The sequence below is a fragment of the Tupaia chinensis genome, unplaced genomic scaffold (assembly GCF_000334495.1).
Source record: "Tupaia chinensis unplaced genomic scaffold, TupChi_1.0 Scaffold149501_1, whole genome shotgun sequence".
NCBI lineage: Eukaryota > Metazoa > Chordata > Mammalia > Scandentia > Tupaiidae > Tupaia > Tupaia belangeri.
The window spans coordinates 1,950,570-1,977,113 of NW_006209345.1; the positions used below are offsets into that span (position 1 = coordinate 1,950,570).

The 26,544-nt window shown below is 42.2% G+C and overlaps 1 protein-coding gene and 1 long non-coding RNA gene across 21 annotated transcripts in view; one reads left to right on the forward strand and one right to left on the reverse strand.

Annotated features, from left to right (window-relative positions):
* Positions 1-4,216, forward strand: part of LOC114006668 (uncharacterized) — a 14,337-nt gene extending 10,121 nt beyond the window's left edge. Inside the window, exon 2 of the long non-coding RNA XR_003548372.1 lies at positions 3,140-4,216. This is a non-coding gene — a long non-coding RNA (uncharacterized LOC114006668). The remainder of the gene's footprint in view (positions 1-3,139) is intronic.
* Positions 3,893-26,544, reverse strand: part of PPP6R3 (protein phosphatase 6 regulatory subunit 3) — a 182,317-nt gene continuing 159,665 nt past the window's right edge. For 14 of the 20 annotated variants that reach the window (XM_014585305.2, XM_014585303.2, XM_014585302.2 and 11 more), the window contains 7 exons: positions 24,434-24,555; positions 19,793-19,946; positions 18,264-18,370; positions 16,589-16,739; positions 9,651-9,668; positions 9,252-9,374; positions 3,893-5,102 (listed from right to left, as the gene is read on the reverse strand). In XM_014585305.2, coding sequence (XP_014440791.1) covers positions 5,051-5,102; positions 9,252-9,374; positions 9,651-9,668; positions 16,589-16,739; positions 18,264-18,370; positions 19,793-19,946; positions 24,434-24,555 — 727 coding nt within the window. In that variant the 3' untranslated portion in view covers positions 3,893-5,050. Of the gene's footprint in view, positions 5,103-7,573; positions 7,608-9,251; positions 9,375-9,650; positions 9,669-16,588; positions 16,740-18,263; positions 18,371-19,792; positions 19,947-24,433; positions 24,556-26,544 lie in introns of all 20 variants that reach the window. The other 6 variants (XM_027769424.1, XM_014585301.2, XM_014585300.2 and 3 more) reach the window with 2 other exon arrangements.

Genomic DNA, 26,544 nt, shown 5'->3' on the forward strand with positions numbered 1-26,544 from the left:
CTAAAAAAAAAAAAAAAAAAAAAGAAAGAAAGAGAAAGAAAATAAAAAGCTCAATGCTTAATTTTATTTTTGAGAAAAAATATTGGTAACAGTTCATGGGACAGATGAGGCTGACAAGTCAGATCCTCTGAGATAAGGTTTCTGGGGTGCTTGCTGCAGCCCCAGGGACCCAGGGTTCTCAGAAGACATGGCCTTCCCTCTGGGTCTGAAACGTAGAAGACTTGCAGAGGTTGAAGGGGGAGGGCACATGGCAGAGGCTCTGCAGAGGAGTCTAGTTCTAAGTACCTTCTGAGAAATTAAGACACAGCTGACATACAAAGGGAATTGAAACACTAGTGTCTCGTTTGGTGTGAACCTGGCTAGAATTAGTTCCCTAATACTTGATCCCGGCACTGGACAGATTTACCCATCTGATTACAGGCAGCACTGGACTAGACAGATGCAGACCTCTTCAGTAAGGACATAAAAGTCAGGGAAGAGGTGACCAGAATGTATCCCCTCCAGGGGAAGGCAAATCCAGGAGACACTAAATCAAGCATGTTTGGGTTCTAGTTCCGAATCCAGCAGACATTTAGCCTCTCCTACTGGGGAGGAATGGAAATTTCTTGGTCACTATGGAGAATATGTTCTCTGAAAATTTTTAATAATTTATTTTCTCCTCTTACTAAACTTCCAAAAATATCAAGGTATAAATTACATACAATAAAACATGTAGGTTTTAAGTGTAGAGTTCAGTGAGTTTTGAAACTGTGTACATTCATGTGACCACCATCACGAAGATAGTTTCCTTGTGTCCTTTCTGCCTAATCCTTCCCTCTTCCTCTTTAGGAAAAAACATAACTCTGATGTCTACCACCATGAAGTAGTATGGCTAGTTCTAGTGCTTCATATGCAGACAGACTGGTACTCTTATGTCTTATTTCACCGGACAAACTTTTAAAATTCTAAATGAGACATAACGTACACATTTATGGTATAATGATTTTAGTATATTACAGTCAATGTGAAATGACTCAACTGAGGTAATTAGCATATTTTGAGATTCATACATACTGCTGCTTAATTTTTGAAAATTCCATTGTATAAGTACACCATAATCTGCTTACCCATTTTGCTGTTGTTGGACATGATTTCACATAGACTTTTTTCCCCTGTAAGTCCATACTCTTATTCACTTTGAAGAGCAGAAAAACTGCATTTTGGTGAAAGTCCAGTTTCTTTCTTATATGGTTTATACTCGATTTCCTAAGAAACCTCTGCTAACCCCAACTTTTAAATATTTTTTTTCCTTCTAGACATGTTATCTTTTAAGTACAAATGTTTAGATCTATAACCCATCTTGGACTTAAAAAAAATTAGTTTATCATTATTTTAAAATTTGGTACAGGGCACTTGCACTCACCAGTGAAAAAGAGAAAGTGAAAAGCAAGCTGCCAGGTCCAGGACTTGAACTGTGGTCAACCATGTGGGAGTCCAGTGCCTTAACCACCATGCCACCTTGGATTATTTTTTGTACATGATATATGGTAGTGGCATGCCAGATTTGTCACATGAAATGTATGTGACCCTGAAGCATAACAATGAAGTTCACTGGATGAAAGATGCTTTACTTTTCTGGAGGTAAAGGCTTTAAATAAAACAGGATCTAGGTAGGGATGTGGAAGGGCTAGTGGGTGACGGGTTTGAGAAGTGAGTAAACAGCTAACACTAAACATTTACTCTGAGTTGAGAACTGCCTACTTGGAGGTCTATGAGTTTGCTGCTGTTTTCTCCATCAACAGAAAAAGCAGCTGAGATGAAGAGAAGTTAACTTGCCCAAGGTCACACTGTTAGGAGTGTCCTAAGTGAGCTGTGAGCGTATGCTGCCTGGTTCCAGAGCCTGTGCCCTTAACTAGGCATGAGCTTTCCCACTGAGGTGCCTAGAGTTCAGGCATGCAGAGGAAACTGCTGGAAGAAAACCACCACTGGGGACACTTTTTTATGCAAAAAGTGTATTTAATCACTAAGTGTTATTTGTAGGGCTGGGAGCCAAAATATACAGGTTGGAGGAATACTACACATTGAGAAGCTGGAGGACCAAAGAAAGTGGTTCAAGACAGGAGCTGGTGGCAGGTCCCCCGTCAATAAGAGCATACTGAGCTCCTGTGTGCCAGGCACTGCCCATTCTAGGTGTTTGGGTTCCATCAGGGGGTAAGAGCCCCTGATCCTGTGGATACCACATTTAAGCTGTCCAGTTCAGCCCTTTTCACTGAATTTTTAAAAAATAAATGACAAACTTGGGGCCAGCAAGTGGCGTGTTGGTTGAGGTGCTGGACTCCCACATGGCCATCTGTGGTTCAGGTCCGGGATTTGGCAGCTTGCTTTCTCTCTTGCTCTCTGGTGAGCACATGTGCCCTATAGGAAATTTTTTTTTTTTTTGGGAGAGATTTTTCACTGTAGGGCGCGTGCGCTTGCCAGACAGACAGAGAGAGACAGAGAGACAGAAAGCAAGAAATCACCCCCCAGGGGGGATGGTCACGCCGCAATCCCTTCTCCTCCATTCTCCTCTCGGGATCTTGGGCACGCACGCACACGCACCCAGCGTGAGTTTTAAGCCACCGGGTCTGGGACACGAACCGCGGTCGACTACGTGGGAGTCCAGCGACATAGCCATTATGCTAACTGCTGGTTCCCAGAAATTTTAAAATAATAAAAATAAATGGATAATTCTTCAATGTGAATTCTAGTGGCTCTTCATCTTCATCAGCATAGGATACTGTGTAGGATCGGGAGTCCATATGAGAGCTGATGGCAGGAAGCAAGAACCAATGGTGTGTTTTTTATGATAGCCCCATAGCCTGTGTGGTTATTAAAGCCCAAGCAAGGTACAAGAGAAGGTTTCTAGAAACAAAGAATCAGGCTTTATTTTTGTTATTTTAAATACAAGTATTGTATTGTAGACATCAGTTAGTCTTGCAATTCAGTATGGCCGATACACAGAAATCAAAGTAGAAACTAAATGAGAGTGTACTCACTTTCTTGGGCTGGCACCCTCCAAGCCCCAGCAGACTTTGTTCTTCTTATCCTCATGTCCTTTCCCTGACCCTTAAGATAAGTAAAACAAAATACTACCCCAAAGAAAAAACCCAAATGCTCACAGGATGAAGTAAGACACTGTGTGCTACCTTGAACAAGAAGATGAAAACATCAAACACAAACCATGGAGGCAGTGTGGGTCATTGCTGGAGTCGACCTGACCACAGATGCCAAAGCTTGCCACCAGGTGAGACAAATGCACCTTACCCACCAGCAATCACCGAAGTCCTGTGCCACACCAGACAGGCATCCCTGAGACAAGCAGAAGGAGCCCTGTCCTCTGGCGGTGCTAGGTTAGGGAGGAGAACACACGAGGACAGTCTCTTCTGAGAGGAGCTAGCAACACAAAGAAGGTTCCTGAGGAGGTGTGCAAAGGTCAAGTGAGCCATCTGTCCCAGGGCTCCCTGCTGACTCCACTGTCCACGGAGTGCTAGGTTTGCCATGATCAACCTCCCGAATGGAAAAGTAATAAGAAATAAGGCATTAAACATTTGATTCTTTTATTTCCATATGCAATGTAATGTTTAGGCACGCTGCTTGGGATGCTATTTCTAAAAAAATTGTTGGCCATTTTCAGAATATCATTTTGGTTTTAAATACTGGTCAGGAAAAACAAATGATGTAAAAATACGTGAATAATTTTCTATTACAGAAATGAAAAACTGATTTGCATCTAAAAGTGCAAGAGGTGAAGTAATTTAACCCTTTCACCAGATGATAGGGCAATATACAATATATTGCTTCAGCTGTTTGAGAAGGCTGTGATGTATTTTTATATTGACATAGAAAATTATAAATTACATTGAATTAGTATCCATAATCACTATATATATACACAAACCAGTTCTAAAAAAAATACACTGGTTTAGAATTTACGAGTGAAAATCTCACAAGGTACAGTAAAACAATTAACATGCTTCGGTGCCAGATTTTGATTTCTACTTTTAAAAAATACTAGCCTGTAAAATGAACGCACTCTAATTCCATTAGCAGCACGAGCATTTTTCCACTGACTTGCCTAATATCATTCAGGTATGTTAAATATGCAGATTGCTCTGAAATGTTCATTGGTGATGCTTGTTAACAAGGTAAATTTTGGTGAATGGGTTAAAAGGCAGATGAAACTACCAAAACAAACAAACAAAAAAAAAAACCAAACAAAAAATATCCCCTAAACAAAACAAACACAAAACCAAGGAACCCAAACCACAAGCCATAAACACTCCAAATATTCTAGTGTTTCACCTGTAAGAATAATCATTTCAAGCAAACAAGACTTTAACAGAACATATGGCTTTACAATAACATCAATTTATCAACTAAGTTGTAGCAATAAATACTTAATCTCTACCAATAGACTTACATTTTTGATCCATTTTAAACAATACAGAAAACAATTACCAATCATAAACTGGTTATAAAAAGAACACCAAATATTTCGTATTCAAAATCACTTTTGAAAGTTAGAACAACCAAAATAACACTTAGAGGGCATTTCAATTCTACAAGTCCTTGCCAACCTGGAAGAAAAATGAATTCAGAATTTTGTACAAGGTGAAAAATGTATGAAAACTGCCTAATACTTTGGTCACACTAATCGTCAAATAGTTATGTTTCAAATACAATAGATCTGTGTATTCACTTTTATAAAACTATTCTTACAGCCATTTTAACTATAGTATTACTACTATTATTACATGGGTGGCAAGATCTTATTTCACAGGCTACCCATTATTTAGAACAATACAATATAAACATACGCAAAAATTCTTGGTATTTGTCAATGTGCAATATTTTTACACTTCTGAATTTCTCTGTACAATGTCTTAGAATCTAGAATATAAAGGTTGCTGGTCCTGATCCCTTGCAGAGTGAGTGCAGCAGTGACAGCTTGGCAGGCTCCAGATGACCCCTCCAGAGCCCCCTGAATGGTGGCGGCCTGCAGTCCTCGGTCAGTAGCAGCAGATGTCGCTCATCATACAGGGCCATTGACTGATGTGCTGCCTGGCATGCTTGGCTGGTCAGTCCTGAGAAGGAAGGGACAGACATCTGAGGGACTTGGAACAGAAACATGAGGAAGGAAATCAACCCTGTTTAGCTCCCGGAGGGCAGTGGACATCTATTTTAACACAGTTTTATCCAATGCATAGTGTAAAACCTGAAACAGTAAGTTACTTAATTGAAATATGAATTTATCTAAAGCTTCAGAAAAATCTGAGGATTTCTCAGCTTTGCCATCAGTTAACTAGGCATTTAGCAAGGGCTGCAGAAGGGCAGGCTCTGTAACACCATTCTGCCTCAGGAGCACAGGCACAGATCAGGCCAGTGGTTTTATTTATTTATTCCATGAGTGAGAGCGGCGTCTCCAACAGGCACTTCATGCTGTGATGCACCTTCAGTCTCTGTCAGCCCAAATTATAGGCAAGTATGCCCTCTCCTGGTGTGCTTGGGGAAGCACACCCAGGATCTGTCCCATGTGGGTCCAGCTATGTTACTACCTAACCCCTAGGCCAGAGTTTTTTTTTGTTTTGCTTTTAATTATTTAATTTTATTTGTTTATTTTTCTTCAATTCGACTGTAGAGAGACAGAGGGACAGTGACAGTGAGAAAACAAGCCACTGGGTCTGGAACTTGAACTGTGGTCAACCATGTGAGAGTCCAGTGCCTTAACTACCATGCCACCTGCAGGCCACAGGCCAGTGGTTTTAAAACTGCTATACCCAGAGCCTTTAGAGCTATTTACTCACTTTTCCTTCAACAAAAGCTCTTATATGTCCCATACATGAGAATTCACATGAAATATCATTTAGAAAACAGGATTCTGCTATTGGAAAAGGAGAGAAAAGGCAGTGAAAGAAAAGGCTTATACCAAAAGTGTACACTCAAATACATTCCTGCAAAGCAAATGTCATCAGGCTCAAAACTGATGGAATGAGAGATGGGACAGCAGATAAAATAGTGGCTAAATCTCTAAGTTTTGTCTTCCTGCCAAAGTTAACAAATATGAAAGATATTCTCAGAAGCTTTACCAAAATCTTATAAAGGAGACGGGAAAGGGTGCCTAGAGCTGTAATTGGGGAAGAACAGAAATACTTTTAAAAAACTAGCATTCAAACCTTAAAACCAGAATGCTTTTGAAACCTGATACCTACCTGCTAGTTCTAACAGAGAACCAGGAAGTCAGATCCAAGCATACAATGTATTCTACTTACATGTGATGATGAATCAGTGTACAGGAACCAACAGTTCTGAAACCAGACATAACTAGATACATATTCTACCTCTACCACTTATAGCCTGAGTGATCTTAAGTACATTTCTTAAATATAAATAAATTTTTTTAGGGGGGAGAGGCTTTTGCTAGGGCACCGGCACGTGCGCTCACCAGAAAGAGACAGAAGACAAGAAATCACCTCCCCCCGGGGGGGGGGGGGGATTGCCACAATCCCTTCTCCATTCTCCTCTCAGGATCTTGGGCACCATGCACACGTGCCTAGCATGAGTTTAAGCCACCCGGTCCAGGACTCGAACTGTGGTTGACTATGTGGGAGTCCAGCAACATAGCCATTATGCCAACTGCTGGTCCCAATAAATAAAAATTTTAAGATTTGACCAGAAAGGGAGGGAAAGTGAGAAAGCAAGCCACTAGGTCTGGGACTCTAACCATGGTCCACTGGATGGGAGTCTAGCACCTCGCCTTAACCAGCATGCCACCTGCCGGCCCATTAAATATATTTCTTGGGCCCAGCAGGTGGCATGGTGTTTAAGGTGTTGGAATTCCCACATGGCTGACCATGATTCGAGTCCCGGACTTTGCAGTTTGCTTTCTTACTCTCCTTCTCTTTGTCTCTTTCTCTGGCAAAACTCATGTGAAAAAAAAATAAAATAATTCTTTAAAAAAAAAAAAAAAAAGTATAGGAACCAGCAGTTAGCGTAATGGCTATGTCGCTGGACTCCCACGTAGTTGACCGTGGTTCGTGTCCCGGACCCGGTGGCTTGAAACTCACGCCAGGCATGTGTGCGTGCGTGCCCAAGATCCCGAAAGGAGAAGGGATTGTGGTGTGACCATCCCCCCTGGGGGGTGATTTCTCACTTTCTTTCTCTCTGTTTCTGTCTGTCTGGCAAGCTCACCCACCCTTTAAAGAAAAAAAAACTCTCCAAAAAAAAAAAAGTGTATCTCTTAATCTGATCTCTCAGTTCCATTTTCTCCCTTGTAAAAAGTGAAAAATAATCCCATCCTCACCTCACCAGACTTAAGTATAAACTGTACACAAAGTACTTAGCACACTGGCTGGCACAGAGTGAATGTGTGATAAATAATAGTGAAAAGACCTTGTGGCAAAACAAATCTTTAAGTGTGATAGGAAACAGCATGCCTGCCAATCCAAGAGAGCATGGTGGTATGTGGCTATGATAAGAACCGTGTGGGTTAGATTGGTTATATTCAATTTTCAGCATTGCCATACGAGTTGATCACTTGAAAATTCAGAACACTTACCTTATGACCGCTCTCATACCAGCTCCCACAGCACCTGCGCAGAGATGCCTTTCTCATGACCCCATCTAACATGAACTCCTGTCTCTCCTATTCCCTCATCCAGCTTTATTAACTCGTCCTCCCAGATGCTCCCTAGAGTACTGAATCCCTGTTTGTTCCTGCTTTCTCACCAGGCCTAGATCATGGCTGCCACACTCAGGTGTGAGGTAGACGGAGGAAAGATGGATGGACGAATGTATGAACATAAGTGATGCCTCCCTCCATTTTCCACTGGCTCATTCCAACTTTGTCCTCCACCATCTCAATTCTGCAGATTGGGAACACAGGGTTTTTCATACCCCTTAGGTTAACAATTCTGCACTCCAGAGAACCAAGAAAATGATTCTGTGGCCTCTTGTGTCCATTATGTCAGAGAAACCAAGAACTTGCTCCTGAAACAACTACTACAAATTAGGACAGACCTAAAGTTAACTCTGTGGCGTACCTAGGCAACTGTCAATATAAAAGAACTAAGTTTACAGGTAAAACTTAGGGAGATGACATAACTGATTGGGGATTAGACCTACAAAGGATCATTTTAAGAAACATACATTGCAAACTCCAAGTGACTTGTCCAACTGTTTAAAAGTATACCTCACGCTAGATCCCCCAGTGCTGTTGTTACCTCCCAAAGGCTTCACTACAGTCAACACATTCAAATCATTTTTTGTAATTGTTTTGTATGCAAAAAAATTTTACATCACAAAACCAAACCCTTCATTTTGGCTATAATTCCTTGAGTAACAAAGATATACTATGAATACGTTTTTTTCCAACCAATAGATGGAGAGTGCCCCCTGCTGGTACCTACTGGTTATGTTTCCACAGAATGCCTAGGAGATCTGGGGCAAGTCAGACCTGGGGGACAGCACAACTTCTCTGAAACAGCTTTGAAGGCCATTATTATTCCTATGGAAGGAACATACACTCTCAGATATATCTAATTCAAAAAGTTAGTTCTGGGAAGTGCTAAGAAAAATCTCTTGAGGTCCAGGAGTATATCTTATCTTCTGGCATGAGCTCTAACGCAATTAGAGGCCACCCTAGTTCTAAACCTGCAGTTGTGCAGCATTCTGGCTCCAGGAGCCCACCTTCAGTAGCTAAACCTAGCCCTTTAGGTGACTAAAAAGATATGTCACATTCCAAATCACAACACTCTCATAGAGAGATTTTTGCACATTTCAGTGCATGTATGAAAGGCTCTCCAGGCAAGTTCTCTCTGCCTGATACATGTGTAACCATGGGAAAACAGACAAGATCTGCTTGTGCCTGGCAGCTGAGTGCCTTTATAGGGGTCAATGAGTACTCCAATCCCAGGGGAGCTCAGTATTATTCTCAACTTAGGGCCTCACAAAAAAGGAGAGGTAAGCCAGCAAGGACTCAGTGATGCTAGTGACTAAAAGCCAGTCAGTTTTCAGCTTCTGGTGTTTCTACAATCTCTGCCTACTTACTCTGATTACCATAAGAACCTGGAAACTGCTACTGGGTCACATCACTTGCTGAAAGCTTGAGCACAAACTGTCTACAGTCCCTGAAGTCCTCACTCCCCAGATGTTGACGCCCCTCCCAAGTCCCAGGAGATGACAGGCAAAGCCAGAAAAGGACCTCCCAGGCAGGACCTGAGGATGTAGACAGTTACCTCTGCTCTGGACTGTTGCTGGGGGGCCGGGGGACTGCACACTTTGCCTCCACCGTCGCCTCGGAGCTGTCCTCCACTTCTTTACAAGCAGCATCTTGAGAGGTAGACAGTTTTCCTTCCTCACTGCAGTGCAAAGGATGACAGGTACATTATATACTGGAGGCACTAATGTCTATATACCAAAGGGTGAGATCACATGCAATGGCTCTGGAGTCATGACTGCCATGGAGGGCATGCCCTGTGGCTGAGCATGCTCAGGGTGGACGATCACAGGGACCACAGACGGTGAGTGGGGAATCACAGGAGGATAGGATCACATATAGGTGGGAACCGAAAGAGGGGGCGATGTGATGTAGCTGGTATGTCAAATAAAGAACGGCCCCATATTACCGTACATACCGGTAGGATTTCAACACTCTGAAGCCAAGTGTGCAAAACAGAAAAAGAAACGTACAAGAGTTTCAGAACACTCCTAGAAATGAGGGATGTGGGGGAATAAATGCCCACGACTGCACATGAGAAAACTGCAGACTCGGTGTCAAACGAACCTGTTTGAAGGAATGAGTCTTTAGTTAACGCACCTTGCTTTCAGGGCTGAGCCCATTAAAACAGCTGGCCAGCAGGTCAGATCCCCATGTCAGCCTGATGGTTGGAAACCTCGGTCAAGGGGTGGGGAGGGGCACACTGCCTGAACTCGAGATAATTTTTGAGTTGCCCCCCAACAATGTGAAGAAGTACAAATGACACAAAAGTAAAGAAGGAACCAAGAGCTATGACCAGAACAGGTAAAGACCGACTGTAAGGGAACAGAGGACTTAGCGGGAACATGGAAGGATTATTTTTCCCCTTAGACAGCTCTTGGTGTGGAAAGTACTTTTTTCAACTCTGGCTGGATGTTGGGACTTCTGCTTATTTTGTGGGAAATGGCACTAACAGTATAGTCAGTTAAAGGGCAGCTAGAACATCCCTTTGGGAAGACCTATCACTCTTAGGAGCTGAGTCCTGTTCTAGATTTGCTTATAAAAAACCTAACTGATTTCTCAGGTGGCTTCTAGTTGGTTCTAGGCAATTTATAAGTAAAAGGGAGTTAAAAATCAAATGATTTGGTGATATGAATTATCCAGTCCATACAACTATTCTAATGTACTGATTATTTTAATTCATATATAGTCATTACATATGTATATTCTGCATATGTATATTCTGAGTATATAAACTAGCACTGAACCATACATCTCAGTGTACTCTTTTTAAATTTTTTTTAAAGAATTATTTATTCGAATCCAGCATAATGGACATAATGGTTACGTCGCTGGACTCCCACATCTTCGACCCTGGTTAGAATCCTGGACCCGGCGGCTTAAACTCACATGACACATGTGCGTGCATGCCCAAAGTCCTGAAAGGAGAATGGAGAAGAAGGGACTGCAGTGTGGCCATCCCCTTTGGGGGTGATTTCTTGCTTTCTGTCTCTATCTCTCTGGCGAGCACACATGCCCTATAGCAAAAATCTCTCTCTTAAAAAAATTATTTATTCAATTTTATTCACTATCATTATTTTCTTTAATTTGATGAGAGAGAGAAAGCGAGAAAGCAAGAAAACAAGCTATCAGGTTCAAGACTTGAACTGCAGTCAGCCACATGAGAGTACAGCGCCCCAACCACCACGCTACCTGTTGGCCCCCATCAGTGTACTCCTTTCTTGACACAGTATGTTTGAAGGTCCACCTATCCCTGCTGACTGTGGCTCCCACAGCACTCTTAATGAACAACTATCACCGTTTTGCCTGGCTACTCACAGCAGCACACATCCAAACTGCCCCCCCGCCCCCCTCTATAGCTCTGTGCACAGTGCTACAAAAAAAAAAAAAAAAAAAAAAAAAAAAAAAATCTCTGCTGTAGCCCTAACAAAACTGTTTGGGTATTTTTCAGGGCTCTACCTCAGAGTGGAACATTCTGGGTCATTTTTCTATATTATAAAGAATTTCATACTACTATCCCTGAAAGACTGCCCACTAGTAGCTTTAGCCCCACACTACAACATTATCCACCTTCCTCAGTTTTGCTAGTCTGATAAGACGTACAAAGTGATATATTGCAATCACTAATATTCCCCTGATAATGAATGAGTTCTGAACATCTCTTGTGTTTTTTTGTTTGTTTGTGTGTTTCCTTGTCTATAAACTTATAACTTTTTGCCCATTTTATGAGTTGGTTTTTTTCTTCTTACTGGTTTAAATGAATGCCTTGAACACTAAAGGTCAATCTCTTGCTGATTCTGATACTATACATTTTTTCAATCTCTAATCTGCCTCTTAATTTTATTAGCACAGTACAATTCATCAACTGTAAGTCCTTAACTTTGATAAAATCAATTCCAATTCTTTGAATTATAGTTACTACTAGTGAAGTGTTTTTTTTTTTTAATTTTGTTTTGTTTTTAAAGACGTCCCACTATTGTGATCCTCCTCTCCTGCCTCAGCTTCCCAGGTGGGACTACAGGCCTGCATCGCCAATGCAGAGCTTTTTAAGGTTCCGAAACTGGACCTCCCTCCCATGTGATCTAGCCTACAAAGCACAACACCCACAAAGTAAAGCATGCCGCTGCAGTAGGCCACTGTTTTTTTCATTCCATGAGTGAGAGAGACAAAGAGAGCACTCCCAACAAGGTCTTGATGCTGTATTCTACCTATAGCCTCGGCCAGCCCTGGATCATGGGCACAAGCATATCCAGCATAGTCAGAAGGGTCTCTAGACATGAACCCAGAACCTTGCCATGTGGGTTAGCCTCAGAGAGTGTCACATTTTACTGCTACACTATCCGCCCAACCCCCCCACTCCCTTTTTTTAAAGTCCTTTTCTGCCTGTAGGTTAGAAGCATATTCTACATTTTCTTCTATTAACTACCTGGAGATTTTAGGCACATCATGTAATGTGGAGCGCCCCCGCCCATGGTCTCCAGTGCTCACCCTAAGATGGCGCTCAGCGGAAGTTCACTGAGCACTCAGAGCAGTAAACAACTTTTAGGAAGTGGGGCGGCGGAGAGCATGGTGCACACGGGAACAGTGCATGCGATCAATCAGGCGCAAGGCAACGGTCTTCCGTACCACGTGCATTGTACGTGCACAGTTCCCTGATTGGCCCATGCTGCCTTCTTAAGGGCTGGGGAAGAAGCGGGTAGGGGAAAGAAGACTGTAAAAGGCCTGGGGTAATAAAGCATTCCGGAGAAGACCTTGTCAGCGTCATCATTTAAAGCGACAATGTAATTTTAGTGTTTCAATTTCTTCATTTGAAAAGTGGGAATAATAGTCAAAGTGCTATTTCCTAGGGTTTCTAAAAGAAATAATTATGAATAAGAATATGTGGAAATATATTATATATTAGTATATATAAAACATGAATATGTGGAAAAAAATTTTTTAAGGTTTTTGCCGTAAGACATGTGTTCTCTCTGGAGAGACAAAAAGAGAGAGGGAAAGTGAGAAATCACCCTCTGAGGGGAATGGTCACACACAAGTACCCAGAGTGATTTTTAAGCCCCAGGTCTGGGACTCAAACCACAGTTGGCCATGTGGGTATATCCAGCACCTTAACCACTATGTCACCTGCTGGCTCATGTAAAACATGTTGAGAACAGGACCCGGCACACAGAAAGCACTGTATATGTTTGTTCCTGTTATCTTTCTAATCCATCTGCAGTTGCTTTATGACGTATTGGATCGTTGGAAATCTTGTAACGCATTTTTGCATAGAAAAATACATCATGACTTTTCCAATGTTCCAACAGACCAAGGAGGACTGGACTGGACTTTTCCCCCTTGTAGTGACCAGCCTCACCAAGTACCACCACTACTAAACCATTCCCATTATTAATCTTTCTATTCAATTATGTTAACCCCTTTACCAATATGGATGCAATGTGACTCCATTTTAATTACTCCAACTGTGCAGCATGACTGGATATCTTGCACAGCAAGTCTCTTAATCTTTCCTTTTGGTTATCATTAGCAATTTGGGACCGTGCTGTTTTTCCATACAGATTTTAGCGTATGTTTATCAAGGTCCTTCTAAATACCTCAATGAACTTTAGAATGGGACTACACTAAACTTAAGAACTAATTTGATTATAGCAGTCACTGTTTATGTCATTAAGCTATCCCATCACAGTGTGTGGACTGCCACTACTTGTACAGATCACCTTCAAGTTTGCTCTGTAGAGATATGTTAAGATGATTCCTAAATAATTTATAGTTTGATGCATTTTGTGAATAGTATTTTGCTCTTTATTATACATTCTGTTGCTTATTACTGACCTAGAGAAAGGCTATTGCTTTTTAAAACTGACCTCTTACTCAACAGCTTTGCTGAATTTATTACTTATAAAAGTTTTGTAGTTGATCACTACTATCTGCAAAAAAATAAGTTTTAACACTTTCTTCCTATACAGTGGTCATGAATATCCTTATTTGTTCTTGATCTTTTTTTAAGATTTTTTTTTAAAAATAATTACTTTATTTGACTTTATTTATTTTTATATTTTAATCTGACCAGAGAGGGACAGAAAGAGAAAGTGAGAAAGCAAGTGGCTAGGTCCAGGACTCAAATCATGGTTGGCCATGTGGGAATCCAGTGCCCTTAACCACTATGCCATCTGCTGGGCCTTTGTTCCTTATCTTTTTAATTTTTGTCCAGAGGGTGTATAAGCTTGCCAGAGAGATAGAGAGAAAGCACCCTTCTTGTGTGGTCATGCCACAATCTTTTTTTTTTTTTTTTTGGAGAGATTTTCACTTTAGGGCGTGTGCGCTCGCCAGACAGACAGAGAGAGACATAGAGACAGAAAGCGAGAAATCACCCCCCAGGGGGGATGGACACGCCGCAATCCCTGCTCCTCCATTCTCCTCTTGGGATCGTGGGCACGCACGCACACGCGCCCGGCGTGAGTTTTAAGCCACCGGGTCTGGGACACGAACCGCGGTCAACTACGTGGGAGTCCAGCGACATAGCCATTACGCTAACTGCTGGTTCCCGATCTTTTCATTTCTCTATCCTGTCAGGTCTCTGGCCATGGATACACCCACACGCACTCCTGGCGTTTTCTTTTTTTCTAAGCTACCAGAGCTGGGATTGGAACTACTCAGTTAGCTATGTGAAATCTGGCTCCCATAACAGGCCACAAGGCCAGCTGCCTTAACCGCCAGGCCACAAGGCCGGCCCTGTTCCTTAAAGTGAAGGCATCTAAATTCTGTTCACTGTAGTGCAATGGTTAAGAGCAGTATAGAGGGAGCTGGATTTTATATGTCCAGCTATGGTTTGAATCCCAGTCCAGGTAGCTTGAAAAACATGACCATGTCATATGTGTGTGTGCTCAAAACTGGTGGGATAGAGAAATGGAGGAAAAGGGATCGGCTTTTAAAAAAATAAATGATTTAATAATAATAATATTATTATTGTTATTAACTTTGACTTGAGAGAGATGGAGGGAAAGTGAGAAAGCAAGCTGCCAAGCCCAGGACTCAAACTGAGGTCAGCCATGTGGGAGTCCAGCACCTTAACCACCATGCCACTTGCCATTCCTGAGGATTGAATTTTTTTTATTTTAATGAAACTTTCATACCTATATGTGACTCAAACTCCTAAGCAAACCAGTAACAGTTTAACTTGGTAAAAGTTAAACAAAAAAGGGCCAGCTGGGTGGTATGGTGGTTAAGGTGGTGGGTCCTACATGGCCAAGTTCCCAAATATGGCAGCTTGAAAAAAAACAAAATCAAACCTCAAAAGATACAGTGTATAAATGGCCTAGCACTATCTATGGTTTCAGATACCCACTGACTATCTGGGAATATGTATCTTCTATGGATAAGAATAGACTACTGCAAATACATACCTATATACATGTACATTTTGTACATGCCTATGTATAAAATTAGCCTCCATCAATTCTCTGTTTTATTTTGTTGTCTAGTGACCTCATAATGAACTGGGAAGCATTCCTTTTTGTGATCTCTGAAAGGATCTGTATGAGATGGGGACTAAAACTCAGCACTGGCTTAGCTGGGGTCCATACTTTTTTGTTTGTTTGTTTTTTTAAGGTTTTTGTCACAGAGCATGTGTGCTCACTGGAAAGGAGAGATACAGAGAGAGGGAAAGTGAAAAATCACCCCCCCCCCAGGGGGATGGCCACTCAGCAATCCCTTCTCTCAGGATTTTGGACACACACACACACACACACACAGAGGAATGTGGAGATTTTCAAGCTGTCGGGTCAAGGACCCAAACTGCAGAATAGACAGGTGGGAGTCCAGCAGCACCTTAACCATGATGGTACCTGCTGGTCCACAGTCCATACTTTTTTTTTTAATCATTTCCTTTATTTTATTTATTATGATAGTTATTTTCAATTTGACCAGAGTGATACAGAGAAAGAGGGGGGAGAAAGAGCGAAAGCAAGAAAGCAAGCCACCAGGTCTGGGACTCGAACTGTATTCAGATATGTGGGAGTCCAGTGCCCCTAAGCACTATGCCACCTGCCAGCCCCAACAATCCATACATTTTATTTTTTTTGAGAGGTTTTCGCTATAGGGTGTGTGCGCTCACCAGACAGACAGAGAGACATAGATACAGAAAGCGAGAAATCACCCCCCAGGGGGGATGGTCACGCCGCAGTCCCTTCTCCTCCATTCTCCTCTCAGGATCTTGGGCACGCACGCACACGCGCCCAGCGTGAGTTTTAAGCCACTGGGTCAGGGACGCGAACCGTGGTCGACTACGTGGGAGTCCAGCGACATAGCCATTACGCTAACTGCTGATTCCCAACAGTCCATACATTTTGACAGAAGTTTTTTTTTTTTTTAATTACCCTTTAAGATTCTTTTTTTTTACCTAAGAGTTTGGAAGTGAGGCTGCTAATTTCCATAAATAGTGTATACATTTGTTTTGCTTCAGAGTTACCATTTTGCTACTGAAATCTAATGATTGCATTATGTCTATTGGCAATGATCTACACAACACTGACTCTGGTTTTGATGGACTATGCTCTGTAGCTCTTGTATAGGTCAGTTTCTACTATGACCAATGATCTGTCAATTCTCATACTGTCAGTCTGTTAGACTTAAAATATAATCTTCTGAAACACATACACAGGGAAAAATCCAGAGAGGCCTAAACTCTCCATCTTCTTATTGATGAAGATTTACTGAGCTTAATAGAGATGTTAGAAAGACATCAAGCTAATGTCTGAACACTCATCTATATCAAATTTAAAATGTTAGTATTTGAGATCTCTCTCCCATCATCCTCCCAACAACCTGGAGTTGCTAGTGGAACTAGCCCCTGGTTACCTTTTGAAGACTGCAGTCTCTGTCTTGGCATCTACAGTGAGGCTGAGCGTTTCCTTCATGCCGCCATTCATCACTGTCTCAGTTACCTTGTCTGTACTTTCTGCATCCTCCTCTCCATCAGAGCTGGCTTCCATGGCCACACTGCCTGGTGCTGAAAAGACAACACAGCTGATGGTAACACAAACCAAACTCAAATAGGAACTATGGCTCCTCTTCTGCAGAACCTTCCACCCAATCTTATACTGACTACATAAAGAAGATAAAGTAAAAAGGTTTGCCTGTTATAACCTGGGCCAGATTCTGAAGAGGCACAGAAGACTTTTTTTTTTTTTTTTTTTTTTTGAGGGTTTTTGCTATAGGGTGCATGCGCTCGCCAGAAAGACAGATAGAGAGACAGAAAGTGAGAAATCACCCCCAGGGGGATGGCCACGCCGCAATCCCTTCTCCATTCTCCTCTTGGGATCTTGGGCACGCACGCACACACGCCCAGCGAGGCACAGACTTCTTAAAAATGCAGGAAAAAACAAACAAACAAAACCATAGAGAGAGACATTTCTTGGCTTGGTTTCATTAGAAGACCAGAGAGTGCCCAACAGCCTTCCCAACTCATTGTCTACTTATGTTCCCAGCTTGCTCCCAGCAGACACAACTGCTCCTACTTGTCCCAATCCACAGCACAGGACAAAGACAGTCGCCCATTCTAGCTACCTTTTCTTTAAGATTCTTTCCTCTGAGTTCCCTCAAATCCCCATCCCTAACACTCTTTTTTTTGAGGGTTTTTGCTATAGGGTGCATGCGCTCGCCAGAAAGACAGATAGAGAGACAGAAAGTGAGAAATCACCCCCAGGGGGATGGCCACGCCGCAATCCCTTCTCCATTCTCCTCTTGGGATCTTGGGCACGCACGCACACACGCCCAGCGAGGCACAGACTTCTTAAAAATGCCCCATAGGAAAAAACAAACAAACAAAACCATAGAGAGAGACATTTCTTGGGTTGTTTTCATTAGAAGACCAGAGAGTGCCCAACAGCCTTCCCAACTCATTGTCTACTTATGTTCCCAGCTTGCTCCCAGCAGACACAACTGCTCCTACTTGTCCCAATCCACAGCACAGGACAAAGACAGTCGCCCATTCTAGCTACCTTTTCTTTAAGATTCTTTCCTCTGAGTTCCCTCAAATCCCCATCCCTAACACTCTTTACTAATACTCTCCACCTTCCAGAAGCTCTATTTATCAGTAAGAAAATAGTTCAGGGCCAACGCAAGGAGTATATATGAACACTGAGTAATAAGACAACCTAATGGAACTTGATATATAGATACCAGTGACTGTCTGATATACCCATATCCAGGACAAGTGTGAGTGTGAACGCACAAGTCCAGTTCTGGTACTTCCCCCCTTGGGTGCTGTGGGCTAAGACACTGCTCCTTTCTGGGCCTGAGTTTCCTTATCTGCACATTGATGGAACTGAGAACTTAGATCCTTCACTCTTAAAATCAACATGCTGTGGTTTTGCAGTGACATGTACCATTTCCTTTCATCAGTTGCTCTGTGGACATCAGACCCACCACATTTTCCTGGCTCCTTTCAGCCCCTGAGCCTGAGTATCAAATCTGGTTTATAACCTGCTACAGGGACCTGTGAGCTGTGCAGCCAAGTGCTTTCTGCTCTCACCTTCTGGCTGCGCTGCCAGCGTGGCAACACTGGGAGTCAGAGGGTCCAAGGGTTCAGTGCTGGTTTCCATTTCCACTGGAGAATTACTCCTTAAAGAATCTTTTGTGCTTTTAAAAGAAAAAATTAGATGTTAGCAGTGAGGTACAGCCCTCAGTTACCCTATTATTTCACAATCTTTGGGAATTAGTTGTTTCTGTAGGGGCAGAGGAGTTTTGAGTCTAGTCCAGTTGCCTCCACCTCTCACCCCAACCATCAGCACCCAGAGCTCTGACAGCAGCAACAGACATCATACAGTGTCAACTATATCTACAAGGTTGACCATTTTTACAAAAAACCTTACTTACCATGAGCCAAACTGCCTGGAGGGACTTGCCCTCTTACTGATGCCTATTGTTGGTGTTATGAAAACATAGTAAGAAACATTAAACAACCAAGCAGTGGGGGAGATAGCTGTTTCTTCTTCCATCCCCCACTCCCAGGTTCCACACTCCTCAACATCCCAAAGACCTGTACACAGTGAGGAGAGAGAAGCAAGCTGCTTCAACAACATCCTCAAATGATCACGGGCCTTATCCTCCAGTTATCATAAGACAGAAAAAAAGGAAGGGGTAGAAATTTGACTGTCCTGGACTGGAGTCGGGCTGATGAAATAATATTTTGGAGACATTTTCTACCTATCCCACTGTACCTCTAAATAGCTTACTGCTCTCATTACAGTTACTGTAAAACATGGGGATCAGTTAACTCTCTGGTTTTTCTAAGACAGTAACTGTCAGCTCACAAAGTTTGTCTTCCTATCTTTAGCTTGTAAGTGATTGTTTCAAAAAACATTTCTTATTGGAATAGGGAAAGCAATAATGCCTTTCAAATGGGGTGGTGGACAGTGATTTTTTTTTTTTTTTCAGTTTTCAGTAAACAAAACATTTAGCAAATAGAACTAAGCCTAAGGAGACATCAAATCCATGGTTAATATTCAAATGCTAACAATTATTATTCAGGAAAATTATGCAATTTTTGTCACTGAGAATACAAACAGTAAGAATGACAGCCATACCTGTCATAGCCCTTAGTTTATAGCACTATACTAGTTGTAAGTGAAATGTAAGTTCATGTCATATACTGAATTCAAGATACATTTTGTTTGCACTTTTCTGAACACCCCACATAGACATCCTGTCAAAAGTTCTTGGCTTCACCTCATTCCTGTTCTCAATCTTATCCTGACCACTGTGTTGAGCCAGGAAAGTCCTCGGAGATGGTATCTGCTGTACCCTGCTAACTCTCAGGGACCACATCTGCCCAGCTACTTTGTTAAAAACTGCTCCCTTCTCCCAATTCACCCCAGAGGAAAGGAGATGGTGACTGTCTTATAATGCAGAGCTCTGTCAGTATGTCCCCATGTGACTTTGAACCCTGTTTAAATCACTACATTCAATGGATGTAAGTTAAGGAGAAGACTACGTGGCAGTAGCAAATACTATTCCCAGTTCTCCTATGGAAAGGCTTAGAGCTAGCACACACTCGCTCACCTCAGGGAAGATGTGAACTCTGAAAAAGAAGCCCAGCCCGTCTCTTTAGTTGGCATCGGCTCCTCTGTGCTCCAGACATCAGACCCCACAGAGTCTAATGGAGCACCGTGGGTGGTCTCCATTGGGACATCAAAGTTGGCTGACCAGTTGGGTGCTAAAAAGAGGGGAGGAATTTCATTTGGAGAATATTTCAGTAGTTTAATGTAACATAAGATATTTTTCACAACAGACTAGCAATGATAACGAAAGATGGACTTGTAGGGAAGGGTAGTCTAACGCACTAGTCGTAGGAGTTGGAAGGGCAGCATCACCTGGAGAGCAGTTTAACAACCTTTATCACCTAAAACTGTATGGTTTAGTCTAGCAATTCCATTTCTTTCTTCTCTTTAGGTTTTTGCCATAGTAGGGCACATGTGCTCGCCAGACAGGAGAAACATGAAAACAGAAGAGAGGGAAAGTGAGAAATCATCCCCTGAGGGGTATGGCCATCCCACAATCCCTTTTCTTTCATTCTCTTCTCAGGATTTTGGGCACATATGCACCTGGCATGATTTTCAAGCTGCCCGATCCAGGGCTTGAATCACGGTTGGCCATGTGAGAATCCAGTCATCTTAACCAACATGCCATCTGCTGGCCCCTGGCAGTTCCATTTTTAGGAATTTTTTCCAACAAAAATATTATTATACAGATATTTAAAGCTACCTATAAAGGGTATGTTAATGTTGATTTCTTAGTTTTGTCAAATGTGCCATGGTTGTATTAATACTGGGGGAAGACAGGTAAAAGGTAAACGGGAACTTAATGTACTATCTTCGTAACTTTTTTGTAAATCTAACTTATTCCAAAATAAAAAAAATTACTTTTCAAAAAATATGTTGGTTATTCAAGTGAAATAAATTGGAAACGACCTTAGTGCTTTCCAGTCCAGATCTGGCTGCACTACATACTGTCCATGGCCTCCTTGCAGTCCACTGCAGTTAACACAAATGACAGACAGAAAGGCTTCCCAGGTGCTACAGACACCAGCTGACCTCTGAGGTCAACTGGCAGCACTGGCCTGGCATACTCCTTACTGTCTGTGGTGCCTTTCACTATGCTGCCTGTGGCCAAATCTGAATCCAACCTGCAGGTGTCTGTTTAAATGTTATCTCCTCAGAGATGTGTCCCTTCAGATGAAATCAGGACTGTTTATTTACTCTAACTGTACATACCACACCTTTCCTTCACAGTATGCTGAATCTTCAAATCCTTTCTGGAGATAAGGAAAGTGGAGGAATAACTGCTCTCTACATGAGGGATCTTTTCTATCACAGTTAGGAACCTCTAGGCTTAAGGAAGGGATGTAAGGAACCGTGGTTATCTAGGGGCTCATCCTAGGCACAAAATGACTAAGTGCTTGTGTAGAATAGAAATGTTCCAATTTGAAAGACCTTACTGTGACTTTGAGCAAGTTATTTAACCATCTCACAGAACGTTCATTTCTTACTTGTTTAATTTGGATAAAGAGATGTACTTAGCAAGGATTACATAAGGGCCTCTGTGGACTAGGTTCACTTCATGCTTCTTACCCTTCAATCTGTGTGAGTATGGCTAGGCTCTGCTGTTAAGGAGAAAGGGTAACACTTGAATGTTCGAAAATCTCACCTATTATATGCAAAGCTCTGGAAGCACTCCATCTGAATGAGAATTCCACTTTACAACTAAATTAAGCTACACAAAAACCACTTTTCTATTCTTCCTACTCTGGTTTATTACTTCTTTCCCAGATTATCATTCCAGAATCAGGACATTAGAAACTGTTTTAAACAGTCCATAAAACCTCCAAAATAAGCCACAGGACTGAAGAGGATGGCAGAGGCCTTGGAGCTCTAGGAGGGGAGAATACTCTGCCAATCTTCCCCTTGTGCTTCCAGAGACCTGATGATACAAAAGCTTTTCCCAAGGAACACAGAAGGAGGGCTGGTGCCTTAGCCCTGGGCTAAACCAGGTTGAATGTGACTCATCTAGGGAGCTCCCCTTTCTCCACAGCCAGTTCTAGTCACAGCTGCAGTGGCACACATTAAGTCATATCAAGTTTGCAGTTTCCTTCCTAGCCACTTATTGCACATTCAGCCCCATCTAAGGACCACGGACTCTAGAATAACATTCAGCCTTAAAAACAGCAAAATCCTACATATCTTACAATATGAATAAACCTTACGGACATTATGCTAAGTGAAATAAGCCAGATGTAAAAGACTAACACTATGTGATTCCTTTATATAAAACACCTAGAGTAGGAGGGCAGCGTAGCAGTTATGTCACTGGACTCCCACATGGCTGACTGTGGTTCGAGTTCCAGATCTGGTGGTTAGAAAATCATGTGAGCACGTGTGCATGCGTGCTCAAGATCCTGGGAGAACGGAGAAGAAGGGATTTCAGTGTGGCTCAACCTTGGAGGATGATTTCCCACTTTCTCTCTCATTTTCTCTGTCATGTGCCCTAAGGCAAAAACCTCTACTGGGAAAAGAAAAAAAGAAAAAATAAAAAACTAAAGTAGTTCCACTTATATAAAGTATGCATAGTAATCAAATTCAGTAGAATGATGGCTGCTAGGGGCTCTGGAAGGGAGAAAACAGGGAGAAACCCAATGGATACAATTTAAACATGACAAAATTCTAGGGATCTGTTGCACAGTAACATGAATACACTGAATGCAAAACAAAACAAAAAACACAAACTCCACAGATTCTAGAGCCCAAAGCCCAGGACATCTATCCTGTCTCCTCCTCCCATCTGCTTGGATCCCATCCTTGGAACTCTCTTCATTTCCTCTCTAGAACAATTAGTGTCAAGGCAGTTTCTTTGTCTTCAGCCTGTGTTTTCTAGCTCAGTTTTTGCACTATGTTTTGAGTGATAGTCTTTAAACAGTTCCAACGTTACTGTTAGTCAAATCCTCAGGAGACTCTCCTATCACCTTTGGATTATTGTGCTTTTTGTTTGTTTTTTAAATGATAGAATGTGTGCAAGAGAGAAAGAGAGAGAGAGAGAGATCTTTCTCTAATCCATTATAGAGAGATAGAGAAAGGAAGAGACGTCCTTGACTGTTAGCCTGCCAATATTCTGGGCATGTGTTTTCAGGTCAATCAGGCCAGGGACTTGAATCACAGCCAGTACCTGGCTCCCAGCTCTGTAATCCAGTAGGCTACTAGCTAGGCCCCAGGGGCTGGAGCCAGACAGAATACAATTAATTTTTTTTCCTTTTTTTTTTTTTTTCTCTATTCATGATAAGAATGCTTGCACTCTCACCTGTATGTGAGAGTGAGAGAAGAACACTTTCTATTGGGTCAGGTCACACCATGATCCCTTCCTCCAGTTGCCCAACCAGTTGGACCTTGGGCACTCATGTCTGTTGGGAGTGTTTTCAGGCTGACAAGGTTGGGGATTCAAACTATGATCACCATGTAGGATGTGGCTTCTCATGAGCAGTGCATTACCACTGTGCCACAGAGCCGGCCCAAGAATATAATTTTTAACTAGCCTTTGACTGTATCTCCCACCATCTCATCCTGTTTTTGAGACAATTTAAACAGCTTGTGGGTCTCAGCTTTACTATTAGTTTTTTCTTTCAAACTGACTATCCCTATCTATTCCTAAGTATTATACCCTCAGAGATGTCTGTGCAGATGGCTGGTAGGAGCTGGGCTCCTCAACCAACTCCACTCCTAAAGCCCTTTATCCTCATTATCCCTAACTGCCAGTCTCTCTATTTCTCCATGAGACCCTCAGTCCCTGGAAGCAGAGTCTGTGATCTGACCCTGATTATATGCCTAGCACCTGGCACTCACTAGGAACTTGACAGTGTCATGTTGGTTTGACCTGAATTATAGAGAACAGTTCACTTCCTTCTCCTAAAGAGAGTGAGTCAGAAAAGAAGGCAGGGGAGAAGGGAAAATCTCTTCTGCTCTGGCTACTAACTTTCTAATTTGTAACTGTGGGGTTTGCTGGTGCTGGATGACTGCTCTGAGGTTACAAACTCCATCCTGAGCTGGATTGTTCAGATTCAACAACTGAGCATATAAAGGCTTCCAGGGAGCAGAAAGCTGGTCAGGCCCTAATGTCAACTCACATAGCTCTTTCATGTGAATATTTTTGTGAACTTTTAAAGTTAACAATAAAATTAAGAGGACAGTTAATACAAGTCTTTTTTTGTTTGTTTGTTTTGTTTTAGGACTATTAAGTTTCATAAACTATGAAGAACCCTTTAAAACTATTTAACTGTTGTTTCCTCTGGTTTATGCCATTCTGAATTCTACAAAACACAATTATCTCCTCATCTTTTCACAACGTGTGGTCTTTCTCCTTCTGCTATAGCAGTCCCTAGCCAAGGGACTGATCTACCAGTGCTATGTCCTCTAGCCAAACTCGCACAGATTTTCATACCATAAAGGAATGCTCTATCATCAAGAACCTAACTTGCTACTTCCCTGAAGCCCAGTCTTTGAAACTTTAACTTCCAGAGGGATTCCCACAACGATGTGTGTTCAATTTAACTCTTCCTTTTGAAGTCATCCCAAATGCTGCAGACTGGTTGTTTACTCATTTTTCAAAACACCTAATTCCAATCCATAGCCACAAGTACAGCAGAATAAGGCAACTCACGTTCATTCAGGTCTACCTCCATTTTATCCTCCGTATTGGCACTATTGGATTCAAACAAGTCTTGCTTTGCCCCATCTTCTTCTTCAGAGTCTGTACTTTCCTCACTGTCTGTACTACCCGAGCTAAGAAAAAGAGATTCAAAACCAGAATATTTAATGTTGCTAGAGATTCGACTATATCCAGAAAATTCCAAGAGTCATTCAACAACAAAAAATCATACTGCATTTCAACTGGATCCGGCACTTGAGCTGTGAACAATTGTTTTCAGGGACTAAGACTAAGGAAGATTTTTTGCAGAGACTTCACCCTCCAGACCCTATTCTAGAATGGAGAGGCAAAAGTGCAGGCCTTCAGTGAAGACTGCTGTATTTGAGCTGTGAACTATTGCTTTCAGGGATTAAGATTAATGAAGATGTTCTACTGAGACTTCACCCTTCAGACCCCATTCTAGAGTGGTAGAGTATCCCTCTGTATCCTTCTCTCTGTCTTTTCATTTAAATTTTTTTTTCCTTTTTTTAAGGTAAAGTATTTTCTTGGTTCTCAGATCTTCCTTTATCTTGCTAATTCTCACCTTACCCCCCTCCTATTTAGGAGAGGCAAAAAGGCAGTCTTCAGAAAGACTGCTGCATTTGAGTTGTGAACTATTGCCAGCAACTGTGCAGTTTTCATTTTTTTCTTTTTATTTTCTTTTGGGAGAGGTTTTTGCTATAGGGCACATGCGCTTGCCAGACAGAGAGAGACAGAGAGACAGAAAATGAGAAATCACCCCCCAGGGGGGATGGCCACGCCACAATCCCTTCTCCTCCATTCTCTTCTCGGGATCTTGGGCACGCACACACACGTGCCTGGCGTGAGTTTAAGCCACTGGGTCCAGGGCTTGAACCGTGGTCAGCTACATGGGAGTCCAGCAACATAACAATTACACCACCTGCTGGTCCCCATTTTTTGCTTTTTTTAAAAACAATTTTTTTCCTTTCTTTTTAAATTTTTTTTTAATTTTTGAGAGGTTTTTGCTATAAGGCATATACACTCACCAGAGAGACAGACAGAGAGAGAGAGAGAGAGAGACAGACAGACAGAAAGACAGAAAGAAAGAAAGTAAGAAATCATCCCCTGGGGGGGATGGCCATGCCACAATCCCTTCTCCTCCATTCTCCTTTCAGGATCTTGAGCACACACACACATGCGTTCAGGTGTGAGTTTAAGCAATTGGCTCTGGGACTCAAACCATGATCGACTACGTGCGAGTCCAGTGACATAGTCATTATGCCAACTGCTGGTCCTTTAAAAAAATTTTTAATTGATCCCCCCACCCCCTTTTTCCTTTACCTTCATCACTTTGCTGTTCAGCCTCTATGCACTGAGTATCTAGACAGGTCTAAGGGAACAGTAGCCAAACATCTGAATATTATTAGGGTCAGAATATTCCTCAATTCCCACTGAATCTGCTGCACAAAGGGGAAAAAAAACAGAACTGCAGAGAATGCAGATCAACTGGATACTATCTGAATGTCATTTGGTTAAGGTACTGGGGAAGGCTTTGCTTTGTGTGGGTACTGCCTAACCTTGTCCTAAGCCATCAACCGTGGTAGCACTTGTCTAGTATACTGCCTTCTAACAGGTGTGTAGTGGTATCTCACTGTGGTGCTAACTTGAATTTTCCTAATAACCAAGGATGTTGGACATTTTTTTATTTGCCAGTTTGTCTTTTGAAGTGTCTTTTTAAAAAAACTGAATAAAGAAATCTCTTAACTCTACAAGTCTTTTATCAGATATATGATTTACAAATGTCTTCCCAGTACATGGTTTATGCTTTCAATTTCATTGCAGTGTTTTTTTTTTTTTTTGAGAGGTTTTTTTCACTATAGGGCACGTGCACTTGCCAGACAGACAGAGACATAGAGACAGAAAGCGAGAAATCACCCCCCCAGGGGGGATGGTCACACCGCAATCCCTTCTCCTCCATTCTCCTCTCGGGATCTTGGGCACGCACGCACACGCGCCCGGCATGAGTTTTAAGCCACCGGGTCCGGGACGCGAACCACGGTTGACTACGTGGGAGTCCAGCAACATAGCCATTACGCTAACTGCTGGTTCCCCGCAGTGTTTTT